Here is a 13,426-nt window from a genome sequence, read left to right on the forward strand (position 1 = left end):
AAAATTAAGTCTCCAGGAAAATGAAATTAATGTTATTGTGATAACATTACAATAACTATGGATTTCCTGACATCTGAATGATTAAAACATTAACATTTCATTAAATTATAAAAAAACCTGTATCTGATAAACAAAAATAAATTCTGTGCAAAGAATTCATTACTTCTATTATTAGTGCTACTGTAATGATGACAACATTAAAGCATTTTAAAAGGAATGAAGTTTTTCTTTAAGAGAAGGACAAGGTAACTTAGCATGGAAAGCTAGTGACATCTTTTAGATAGTATGGTGGTGAATCTCTCCATATAATTATTAATGAAATCTATCTTGACCGAATTTAAAATAGCAATTTCACTAACCATGGAGCTGTAATCCAGGATGCTTATGCCATCTTCATGGACAGCAAACCATATGAAGGACTTCTCAACTGAGGGTGTTGCTAGAGGCTACAAAGAGAAATGTTCTTTAATTACTAATTCAAAATGAGGCAATATGTGAATAATTATTAATTCTCAGCTATTATAGACCTCTCTCCATCCACAGTTCTCACTTCAGTTCCCTCACAGTGTAGATTTCAGTAAAGGAATTGAAATACCTGCCCAAAGCCATGTAGGTGGCCAGTGGCAGAACTATGAACTCAAACTAATACACTTGAAACCTACCCTGGTACTTAGTCCAATAAAATATATAGTCTCATTAATAAAATAGTCAGCTGTCTTACAGGTTTTCCACTAGGTCATATATATAAATATACAAAGAACTGAGTGTTGACAAGCAATTTTTTATATATATATGTATATATGCATACACATACACACACACACACACAGACACACACACTGGGTTTACCTATTAAAACTGAAGGCATGAGGTGACAGTTCTCTTTAACAGAGGTGTTATTTGAATCAAGGGAATTAAGATACCAGTGGTTAAGAAAAATTAAGAGAGGCCAGCATAGAAAGGAATGCTCTGAATACTCTTAACCTTTAGTGCTTCTGCAAGGTTCAGCTTCCAGAGCCAGTTAACGATACCTTTTCAATGTTCTATTAGTTATCAGGTAAAAAGAGTCTAAACCTAAAAGGCTATATCAAACTAAGATATAAGGAAATGGAAATACAGATTAATAATGAAAAACAAGCAGTAAGTGTAAAGTTTACTATTATGATACACTTAGTACTATGGCTATTATATTTCACCAGTGTATAACTTAAAAAGTGATTTGACAGGAGATGCAATCAGCTCATGTACACACAGTTATTTTCAATAAAAATGTACCAATATTTGCAAATTATCTTTATATTTAAGCCCCTTCTCTACCTCCCCAATCAAGCTCATTAAAATGTCTCACTTTTGCCGCGAACAATTTAGCCCCAAAGAAAGGCCATTTCCTGGCCACGGTGAGATAAATGCGCACGCAGTCTGCGGCACTGTGCCCACGGAGAGCCATCCATCTTGTCGACAGTCGCTGGCAGAGCTGTCTGTTGAAATGAAGGATGGAATTTACTTATTGAAGGGCATTCCAATGCTTGCCCACAGCAAGTTTAATAAGCAACAAAAGAATCCATTTCTTAAAATGGTAATTTCAGTTAATACAAGGACTATCGCTGATACAGAATTAAATAAATACAAAATGTCATTTAATATTTTACTGCACATGAAAATTATTAAGTATCTTCTAATTTCTGAAACATTATGATTATATATTGATGTAGCAGTTGCAGCATAAAGGCAGAAAGTCTGGGACAGCTTTTAACGTGTCTCTACAGAGAATCAATGTACCTTTATCAGTACTCAACAGCTATGTCAGCTGTCATTCCAAAAATCCATCCAGCTTAGCACATATCTTTACCCGTGGCTGGCAGGAGGTGTGAAAGACGTGGCTTAGCACTTCTTCCTTTTAGTGTCTGAGCACTGCTACCCAAAATGCTGCTCCTGATGTACAGTGTGTTCACCCTGGGGCTTTTTTTCTGGCTCCTTTTGTGAATTCGTGGCTCCTTGGCAAGTTGGTTCAATGCTATGGAAAACCTGATTCTCAAAAAACCCAAAAAAACCCCAGCCCAGAATACCTTTCTTGGACACTGACCTGCAGTCATAAGGTTATTAGATGTAGCCCAAGAAAAGGGAGGGCTAATGTGTAGTAAAGGAAGATCCATCACTTGCAGCTTTGGTCTTACTGTTTAATAAGTCAAACTGCACCCTTAGCAAAAAATAGAGGCAACAGGGCAGGCACAGAGTGATTCTTCCCATACCACAGATTTCCAGCTCTGCTTGAAATCTTGTAATCTTGTAATCTTGAGATCTTGTAGTGTAGGACTACTTCAACAGTTCAATACGTCTTTCACTTTCCCTCCATGAGTTAATCTAATCTAATCTGAGACCTTTTAGAATTTGTTCTTTGAAGCTCATTGCCTAAGTTTGAATGCCCCATTGTCTTCTGAGAATGTAATAATGTTATTATGTGCATATAATAATAGCTTTAAATTTTCTCAACCTGAAAATTTTCTGTACTGAAGAACATTTCTATGATGTTTACTGGATTTCAAAACCACTCTATCACTGACTTTGGATAATTTATTACACTGTTCCACTCATTTTCATGTCAGTAGATGTTGATTTAAATGCCCTGCAGGTTATTAATTTTAAATAAAGTGATACCTTACTAGTAAGTTCACTAAGTTACACATTGCTGATTTGACTGGCTGCCAGAGATTGCACACTAGAATAACAAACAGATCACGTCCTCTTGTCCTTCACTTCAGTCATGCTTTAAAAGTCTGTACACAGACAGACCTAGTTAGATTTGCTGAATAAGAAAAATAAGAATTTCAAAATCGCTGGGTTTTGTAACACTGTGCAGTGCTGTATGCTACAGCTTTTGCTGGAATGTGTTATTAATAATGGTCCTTTGTTTAGGTTAGAAATATGCAGAGGAAATGGGTTCTTTAGATAAGTGAGAAAATGAGTTTCAAACACAGGTTTAAGCAAATATAGCCCAGCAGTACATTATTCCCAGTGACAATTTATAACTTCCATGTTTCACTCCTAGACCTTTAGAAAGTATGAATCAAAAAACCCATCTCACCTTAACTGTTCCTCTGAACAACCTTGCTTGTATCTCTTAGGGTAGAATCTCTCCAAAACTTGCTTTAGTGTTTGACTGGACTTAGACTGGGAAGTGACTTGTCCTGCTGGAGTTGAGAAAGGCCGTTCAAAATCTCCAATCTCTACCTAAGGGGGAGTCCATGAAGAAAGTTTTTTGTTACTCCAGAGTAAATTTCTAGCTGGATATTATGAACTATCTTCTGATCTGTTTTACCAAGTACAAAGGAAAACAAAATTGTCAAATAATGTATACTTTTCACTGTTAAAAAAGTCACACTAGTGATTTTCTTTTTCTTATTTTCTACCTACCGTGGAAAAAAGTTAAATACCAAGCAAAAATTGCAGACATTAATAATATTACTTCTGCTCTTGGATTGCTAAATCTCCAGCTGACACAAATCAGTTTACATTTATTGAGTAATAACATCAAAAATAACTTTCTCAAAACGCTTCATTTGAGCTTTTAAAATTTTAAAAATAAAACATCATGTCTAGTAAAGAGGTCCTAGACTTTCACCGAAGAGCTGTTACTGTGGAGAATGAATTTGCAGAAATCATGGAAGGAACAGTGAATGAAGAAAAGGTATATGATTACATGATATTTAATGCCAGAGGGCCTGTCTGTGTAAGAGGAAAAGCACATTTTAGCCATACTGGTGCCAGCAGCAGCAAATGCAGTAAAGCATTTCCACTCCAGTCCAGAATTGCCTTAGACAAAGACTCCAGCCCAGTCTGTTTTCTGCAGACTCATATGTAAGAAGTGGAGGTCAACTGAGTGTCAAGCAATCATGGATCAGTTTGTTTAAGATTTTCTCCTGAAAACCTGCTGAGTTATTCATGCATAAAGATTACCTGAGCTAAAAGGGCTGTCAATTCCATCGCTAATTCTTTGTTTACAGGGAAAAGTCCATTGACTATTTGATCATTTGTTTGATACACTAGCAGCAGCTTCTCTCTGTCTGTCTCCCCATGAACTTGAACTGAAAAATAAAGCCTACAGAAAAGACAGAAAGTTATTAAATAAAGAAGATATAGAAATGCATTAGCCCTGAGGATTAGCAGTATCTCTGAATGTGACAAGTTTATTTCAGCATCAGAACACATTAGCAAAGCAACACTTGTACTTGAACCGGTGGGTAAATATTTAATGTCAGTCTTTTGACTTCAGTGGGGCTTTTTTTACAGCCCTGCTCACCTCTTAAGAACTAAAAAAAGGTAACTATGTTTAAAAAAAAATTCTTCAGTTACACACATTTATTATTTTTGTTGCAAGCTTCAAGTCAGCCAGTGTTTCTCAGATGAAGAAACTGCAGAAACTGAAAACTAAATCTTGGTACAAAGCAGAGATATTATACTTGCTAAACAAACCTGTTTTTGTAAGTAAGGCGGACAGTCCTTGTGCCTTCACATTTCCCAGGGTGTTGTTCTTTGGAGGCTTGCTCCCATTTTGAAATAATGTCACAGATCTAGAAGGAAAGCAATACAAAACTGATTTGGCATGTCTTCCTGTTTCAAAACACCTCTGAATAGAAACTGTCAACTTATTTTAATGTCCTCTACCTATAGCCTATTAGAAACATACAAAGCTTGAATTTTTAAACTCACTGAAGTCTAACTTTACTTGCATCTCTAAGTCAAAGTGTTTAATAATTAACATTTTTGGTTTTTGATTATCCTGCAACACATGCAGTACCTTTGGAAACAAGCCATAACATGGAAAGGCTATGTACTTGATTTAGCAGCTGCCAATGAACAAATAATAATACAAAGTGAGTTGTTATATAATTAATCAAATGCCTTTGCTCTCTGCCTTCTCCTTCTGCTGCATGCCTAAGTTTTTCAGGTCCTCTCTAGTAACTGCTACAAAGTTGGCATGAAGTTTGCTATAAAATGCACTAAAAGTGGTTCAGAAAGAAAAGCTGGGTAGGTGGAAAGATGGGGAGGATGTGGAACAGAGATCTTAGGAGCCCAGCTGGGCTTCATGTCACCATTCCTTCATAAAAGGTCCTTCCTGGAAGCAGTAATATGAGTAGTTTCTAAAGTTACAATTACCTAGAAAATAAGTACTTCTTTTATAAGTTTTGCTTTCCATATGGTCATTTTTCTAATCATGGTGACACTGCTTGTTTATCCAGGTTGTACCACACCTTGTGACTCAAAAGTGCAGCTGTGAACATTGGCCAAAGGGTGCAGAAAGCTACTTGGTAGAAGTACAAAAAATTAATGATTCATTAGTTGCTAAAAGACTTGGAAAGTATCTAATATTTTACTAAAGCACAGATTATATTGAGTATTGTCACTCTTTACTGCTAAGAATTTAATTAATAGAGGGAGCTAAAATTTAGAATTCAGGACAATGGCAAGCCAAAAATTGTAAATTTCTTAAACTGAGGCCTAAAACTATTCTGTATTAAAGAAGAAACCATTTCTTATTTTAATTTCCCAGGATCTCCACCCCAGTATCAATGACTTCTTGGACCTCCCATTGTCATCTTCTGGAGCTATATCAGAAATGTTGACTGAAATCTCTAAGTCCATGTTTGACTCTAATTGCTCTTTAGTTTTAAAGAACTGTAACAGCTTACTTTTTGTTTTTTAACACAGTTGTTACTTCTTTGAATAATATGGGTCTCTTGGAGAAAGTTTTTAACTATAGTTCACTGAATGAATTTCAGCAACTGAAAAAGTGATTTTTTAAATAAAAAAATCTTTCTTTTCACATTAAGAAAAAAAGACAGTTTTCAGCCTGAAAAATGTTTTCCTTTACATTGTCTGAAGCAAGCTCTGTCAAATGAAGATACTTTGGTTTTTTATATGCACAGCTTCTTAAAGGCTTTTGTTTACCTTGATGTTTCCTTGAAGACAGTGCTCTATATCCTTGCCAGAGGGATCATCAGAAAACAGTGCAAATCCTGACTGAGCTGGTTTCCTCATCCCTGTATCTTGGTTCAGAGTGTTCAGAAATTCCTCTACTGTGGTAGAAGCATCAAACCCAACAACCTAAAAAAGCAGCCAAAATGTATTTTGCTATCAAACTCATTCCTGTTCCCCTCTTAAATCTAATATTTTGAAATATAAATCTCTAGAATAACAGTGGGACTATAAAACCTATTCCATCCATCATTGTCACTGGAAATTAAAAATTGCCATAAAGGGCCTAGAAAAGATTTCCTCATGGGAAGTCAGTTTAGTGGAACTGGTTTCCTTACACTTGCTACACTTGGAATTCTATGACAGAATTTATATGACAAATAGTCTGGTATCTGAGTTTTTTGTGACAAGTACCACTTGAAAAATGAAGATGATAATTTCCTGCACCTTCCAATATTGTGGAGAAGCAAATGAGATTAATTAATCATTTTTCATCATGTGCAGCTTTGGAGAGATATCAGGTGGCAGATCTACACTGGTGGATTCAAAATATTTCATGAATGTTGCTTTGTCACTATTACACAGGTCAGTAATATACAGAACCTTTTAATTTTTCTTCCCCAAATATGAACTTCTGTCTGCTGTGACTGGTATTGAAGCATTTGAGCAAGAGATGGCAAATGGCTTCTTTACAGACACCAGTGGCTGACATTCACTTAAATCTGTGTTGAGGGTGTTTTCCTGTATTTGATATGTTGAAAATGTTTTTGGTAAAAAATATCTTGAAAATGGATCATGAACTTTTGTTTGAACTTCTCAGTGGCTGGCATTAAATTAAAAATCTGATGAATGTTCAGAGATTAATACAAGAATTTTTAATACCACTAAAATTATTATTTGCTGATCCCATTGAAGTAATTTATTACAATTTTCTTAGCTCCTGGAACTATACCATTTTGGGCAGAACATAACTATTGAGCAGTTCCTCCTTTTCTTCTCCACACTTCAATTTTGAAACCCTTTAGGACTACTTAAAGGATATTGTTTTTTTCCTGTTTTACAAGACAAGCAGTAAGCAATTAAGAAACTTAGAGGTGAAAATACACAGAGTTCTTCTGTAACCTGAAAAGAAAAAATTATTTGATATAGCCTTGATCTTATATAAAAAGTCGCTTTCTATCTAGGAATACTGTGAATTATTAAAACTCTTCTCAGCCACCTCTCACAGCTGGAAACACAAACCAGGATGTGAAGCAGCATGCTTGGAAGCCCATGGACTGTTTTCTCCAGGCTTTGACTAATGACGTCCCCAAAGAGTTAAGAACAGAGCCATGTTTGTTCTGTAACAAATATGGTTATCCTTCACTACTGATAATGGGAGTTACAGCTGTGCTTCCAGGCCTTCACTGAGATATTTAATTTCCAAAATGTCTGATGAAAGGAAGTGGAATTTAATGCCTTTCCTTTTCCTTCAGTCTAATTCATTCATCTCGTGGTCAGGTTAAATAAGAAACAGTTTTGGCAGTTCTCACTCTTACAGGGTCTTACTTTTTTCTTTAAGGTTTTTCCCCAAACCGTTACTTTTACTTGATCAAATAAGATCACGAGTACTTTGTGTCTGCCATTGCTGGCACTGGCACAGGATGAAACCTGAGCTATGTTTACCTTACTGTTCTCTTTTTGATGTACTGCTTCATGTATATGCTGACAGCAGGGGGTCGGGAGAGCTCAGATTTCGTGGCCTGCATAACATTACCTGATATATGCCATTCATGAAATGAACTGGAATACTGAAGGGCAGGGAGTGATGGTAGGGATTTCTCAGGAGAGTGGAAAGGATTTCCATTCTGGAAGGTCTGGCTTCTCGGTCTCCATTCTGCTGGGTACGTTCTACACAGCGCTGGCAATATATAGCGTATTTCCCAAATTCAGTCCTGTGGCAAAAAAAGAAATAAGGCAATTCCTGGGGACTGACTGAAAGGATAGTGAACTGTGAGTGAATATTTCTGGAGAAGTCTGATGGGAGGAGCACTCAGATTTCACTCTCTGAGATTTCCAACATATTTTTTTGTATGTGGAATTAGAGAATTAGTCCGCTGAGACCAGCAGTGTTTTGGTTTTCACCGTTTTGCAACACACAGTCAGAGTATGCTCTTCAAAATATTTTTTTTTTAAAAACATAACTTTCCCAAGTGATGCACAGAAGTAACATGTACTGGATTTTTGTAGCAATTCTACTCAAATTCATTTTAAAATATACATCAAAAGATCTGATATATTACAGGAAAGATTGAAAACAAGGTACTTCAGAAAGACCAGTTGACTAGCTGGGTATTAGTATTCAGGCACACCTGGAATCTGCATTCTTCTTTAAGTGAAGTTTAAGAAGCCAAAGGAATGGGTGCTGGGGCAGAAAGAGTCCAACGCAGAGGGCCAAGAGCTGCAAGCCCTGAACAAAAGGAATACATTCACTGTTTTAAACATCTTACAACATAAAATGTCCTGCTGTGGCTGCTGGCCAGCAGTTCAGCTTACTGTGTCAAGCTGAAACTGCTGGAACAGGAATGAAAAAAACAGAACACAGAGAAAAAGCTGAGTAAATAAGCAAAGAAAAAGCTGAGTAAATAAGTAAACCTCACTGAAAGGCCCAATACTCTCTATTTACATGTTTACACCAAGTTTCTTTTGGGGCTGGAAATGGGAAAGCAGCTGAGTTTGTATAAAAAACAGTTAATACAAAAGGAAAGAAACACTAAGGGTGCAAGGCTAAGCACTATGAAATGTGGAGAAGCCTGTACAATTTTAATTCAGCTCTCCTGTTACACATGTTATGCAGCAACACATAAGACATTTTTTCTCCCACCAAATTGAGAGTACCTATTGAAAAAAACAATTATTCAATATTTTGGTATATTGTTGCTGCTCAGTATGTATCCATCGGTTTCACTTAATACAGAGTGCACTCAATTACCCTGATATACACTTACTAACTTGAAACTACTTTTCTCACAATCAATGCTTCACACCCAGATTTAAAAAACAGTGTTTCTCTGTCTTGATTTATCTGACTTTCCTGGTATTAACTAGAAATTTGACAGCACTGGCACAGATATTCCCTTTCATCGAATATCAATACTTTGATGGAGGATAGCACTGGCTCTGTTGAAGGTATACACTGGTGTAGAAGCAAGTGGGGAAACTAAAGCAGGAATTTAGGACTTAAAAAACTTGGTGTAAGGCTGAAAACATTTTACTGCATGTATTAACTCTTAAAAGTCATTCCAGGGGTTAGGGCAACAACAATTTATTTATCTACATCAGAGGGAAGGCCTTACCAGTGGTAAGAAGAGTACCAAAGAAGGATTATAGTAAGTTTAACTTCCATCAGCCACAGGTAGCTTCAGTGTGTGCTAATTGACATTAATTTACCATGCCTGTTATAAAAGCTTTGTGAATGTTTTAGCAATGCACACATCGAATCACAGAATGGAAGGAACCTTAAAGATTATCTAGCTCTAACCCCCTGCATGGACAGGGACGCCTTCCACTAGACCAGGTTGCTCCAAGCTCAGTTCAACCTGACCTTGAACACTTCCAGGGATGGGGCACCCATGGCTTCTTTGGGCAACCTGTTCCACTGCCTGTCCACACATCAGCCTTCTCGCAGATACAGGCTGTTTCTAGGCAATAGGTATGGCTCCTGGTCATGTTCTACTTTCTGTGGCAAGAGAAAATGTCTGTTTCAGGAGCCTTGATATGGTAACTTCCTGTCTCATGTTCTGATCCATCTCCTAGTTCTGTAGGCATTGCTCTATCACAAGTGTAATATTCCAGTTCTGTTAATTCTATGCAAGCTTGAAGTACTGGCTTTCCTTTCAATTCCAGTTCATTTCCTATCTGGATAGCAGTGAATAGCTGGCAGTGGACAAAGGGAAGAATTTCAAGTATGTATTAATAACATAGCTTGTAGGGTGAATGCTGAACAGCATGGCACATGAGGGGACATTTACCAGAAGCCCTGAGCTTTAGCTGAGATTCCACAACATGGCACCACAGCTTTACTTCACACTCATGCTACTGAGTCATTTGCCATGTGAGTTAGACCACCAAGCTTCCTGAAGCAGCACCTCTCTTGGGAAAGAAGCAGTAAAAAGTATTATGTTTCATACATTCTTACTTAGCGCTTGACTTGAAGACATCCCATTTTATGTCCACCCTTTACAAACAGCATAGGCAGAGATATACTCTACCATCACATACACATACTTTGTTAGAGGATAGCATCAGCTCTGTTTCAGGAAAACATGGCAGCAGTGAATTAGATCTTAACTCAGCAGATGCTGCAGAAAAGCAGAGCCTCTTTACCACCTGAAACACTCCGCGTAGTTCCTTCATTGCTCCCAAAATCAATATCATTAAAATAAATACTGGGTTACCTGTATTGGTCCTGCCTGGTTTTGTGGATGTCGACGTCTGGTCTGTTTAATAAGTTGGCAACAGATCTCATTTTGAAGTTCAGGATGTGTGAGGCAGATCTGCAAAGCACTTTGGGCCAAAGATACATGGTAATCAATGGCAGGAGAGTCAACTGCAGCATTTATAAACAACTGGCAGGTCTAGATATAAAATAATAAACAAGTGAGTTTACATACAAGAGAGCTTCAACAAATCTTTAAGATGTTCTGTGTATCAAAAGTGTACTTTAACTGAAATCACAATTAATAAGTTTACTGGTAGAACCCTGCTAGTTCTGCAAAACTGGGTGAAAAGGGGCCAGAATGGATGAAAATCTATACAGAGAGACTTGAGACAAAACACCTCCTACAACCCATGCTTTTTTTTAATGGAGTGAACTGTAACAGGAGTTGGAACAATTGTGATGGTAGGCAAGTTTAAGGACATGCTGAGCACAGCTCACCCCTCTTACAGGACTTGGAAATTCAATGTCTACAGCTCTCAGTGCCAGACAATATAAAATGCTTCTGTAAGTAGTGAGTGCAACACAGCAACATATACACAGATAAAAAACCCCTATCTCAGAGCCACTGATTTACATCTTGGCTTTCCATGGTATTTTTACTGTAGGTTAAGTGTGACCTTTTCTATACTCAGTACTGTCTCAGGAAAGCCAGATGTTAAGCGTTTGTTCTGCTGTGTTAGAAGAAAGCACATGTATCACTCATTGCATTTACTGTATACAACAGTTGAATTTTTAAGGGATGTAAGCAAAAAATAAAAGAACTGGATGGAAGCCAAATCCATTTCTAGTCTATTTTTATCATAAATAGGCTAACTGAAACATGACTTGATCTATTTCTAAATAAATGCCCTACCTGACTTCTAAGCTGATTTATACAAGGTTTCAATAAAGGTCATAAAAGTAATCTCTTATTTATTTACTTTTAGGCAAGTGTCTGTGATTTGAATTAGGTCTGAAAAGTGAATTCCAAGTAGATGTAAATTTGTTTGTATCAAAGAAGTACATTTCCTTGTAAATTTTCATGCTGCAGGATTGCAGAAAATAATATGGAAGAACTTCTTTGAAGTGCTTCACACATTCCAGAGAAACAAGCTGGAAAGTTTGCCTAAAAGTGGCCATGACTAAATCTACAGTGCTTGAATTCCTCTCTAGATCGGAACCATAACATCAAAATTCTCCAGATAGTTGATGCTTCAGGGAATTTTTTCTTTAGACTTGTGTAAGTTTTGTGGAGGAAGTTCATTTATCCACCCTCCACACCTTCCAACTTGTAATTTATATCACAATGTACAAAGGAACATAAAAAAATTATTTTGTCTCTGAAATAGACTTCATGGCCTGGAAGCAGGTTAATGGCATTGCAGCATACTCTCTCTCACAGGCATCAACTACCTACCTGGCCTTCAACTGGGAAAGCTGTAAGGCAATTTCTCAAGAGCCTAGCTGTGGCTCAGTGGTTATGGACCAGTACATGTCTCCTAATCATAAAGCATTTCTACTACACTGGGACATGTGTGTGTATATATATATATATCTGTATGTGTGTATTTTTAAAGATCTATGAGAATCTTTAAAAGTAGACTCAAAGAACTCTTGTAAAATACTTTTAATAATTTTGCTCTGGAATATTTTCTTTATTTATATTACTGAATAACTGGTCTTTTAAGAATAGCTACTTCATAAGAAAATATTTTCTTTTTATTAAAAAGAGCAGTACAATCCCTGCTATCTCAGTTTCAAATAATCCATGATTTGCCAAACTTAACATTTACTTTTTCTTCTGATTTTTAAAGTATCTCCCAGATGATTTAAATCTATCTAAAACAAAACTTCTGCTTACAATTTTTTTCCTGAATCTAATTGAAAAAATAGTATCTCAGATACAGTTTTTTGATTGCAGAGATCTGTCCATGCTGTTAGATTCTTTGGAGCTATGAACTTCAAGGTAAAATTATTATCACTCCTGATGGCCATGGATTTTTCTGCTAACTTGTACTTTATCAATAACTTATCAAATAAGTAGGAATACCAAAAGTGAAAGCCTAAACTGCTCCCTCACAACTAAAGGTCATTTTTATTTGGAAGTTACAGTCTTTGGTGAGGTAATATGGGCACATTTGGTGCTATCCATTACTTACCTCCACTAAAGATAAAAATGAACTTCTGTTTTCTTTTTCATATCTGTTGAAAATCTGCCATTCAACTATCAGCCATTCTTTAGCTAAGAGTTAAAATAGTCAGTTAATAAAAAAGGCTTCTGCTATGGTTTTACCTTAAATAATTTAATTGCTTCAGTTTGCAAGGCTTCTGATGGCAATGTTGTAAGAGGGGAGGTAATTCCTTCTTTGCTATGGCAAAAGGTAGGATGTCTCCAAATTTGAGAAGCTAAACAGATAAAATATACACATTTTGCAATTAGTTCAGTTCATAAGTACATTTACTAAATAAGCATTGGAAGATCGGTATGTTTAAATGAAAACAAACTCACTGGCATCACCTTCCACATTTAATAATTTGCAAAGAAGTTGTTCAAACTCAGATCCAACATTTACACTGGTACTTCCAGCTGCAACTGTCAGATGATAAAGCCATGTGTCCTAAAACAGAAAAAAATAGCAGCTCACTCTTTCCACGTTGAAGGGAGCTGCTTCATCAGGATTTTGCTCTCAACTTGAAATCCATGCGCGCCTTTTGAAGCCCAAAGAAGTCTATCTTTGGTTGAATAAACACATATTCATAGTCTTTATGTTACAAATATTAAGCAAGGAAGATTGGACAGGGCTCTCTTCAAAAGTTTATACCCTCAGAAATCATGTCTGATTATCAGAGCACTCTTCCTTTCCTCTTCCAAAAGCTTACATAAGTAATTTTTTTCACTGCCAAATCCTGCTAACCTGGGGATAAGGCCAGAAAGCAAAACAAGGTCTACAGTATTACTTCAGAACAATGAGGCAACAATAAAAAAAATGGTTT

General features: G+C 36.6%; 1 protein-coding gene across 5 annotated transcripts in view; it reads right to left on the reverse strand.

The window, feature by feature from the left end:
• The window catches only part of PLEKHH2 (pleckstrin homology, MyTH4 and FERM domain containing H2), a 55,920-nt gene that overhangs the window by 6,460 nt on the left and 36,034 nt on the right, over nt 1–13,426 (reverse strand). For 3 of the 5 annotated variants that reach the window (XM_086878442.1, XM_086878440.1, XM_086878444.1), the window contains 11 exons: nt 12,942–13,050; nt 12,726–12,838; nt 10,410–10,589; nt 8,325–8,422; nt 7,730–7,907; nt 5,947–6,102; nt 4,471–4,568; nt 3,955–4,096; nt 3,083–3,228; nt 1,349–1,478; nt 360–446 (listed from right to left, as the gene is read on the reverse strand). In XM_086878442.1, coding sequence (XP_086734568.1) covers nt 360–446; nt 1,349–1,478; nt 3,083–3,228; nt 3,955–4,096; nt 4,471–4,568; nt 5,947–6,102; nt 7,730–7,907; nt 8,325–8,422; nt 10,410–10,589; nt 12,726–12,838; nt 12,942–13,050 — 1,437 coding nt within the window. The remainder of the gene's footprint in view (nt 1–359; nt 447–1,348; nt 1,479–3,082; nt 3,229–3,954; nt 4,097–4,470; nt 4,569–5,946; nt 6,103–7,729; nt 7,908–8,324; nt 8,423–10,409; nt 10,590–12,725; nt 12,839–12,941; nt 13,051–13,426) is intronic. The other 2 variants (XM_086878441.1, XM_086878445.1) reach the window with 1 other exon arrangement.

This window comes from Cyanistes caeruleus, chromosome 2 (genome assembly GCF_971803275.1).
Source record: "Cyanistes caeruleus chromosome 2, bCyaCae1.hap1.1, whole genome shotgun sequence".
In the NCBI taxonomy this organism is placed as follows: Eukaryota; Metazoa; Chordata; class Aves; order Passeriformes; family Paridae; genus Cyanistes; species Cyanistes caeruleus.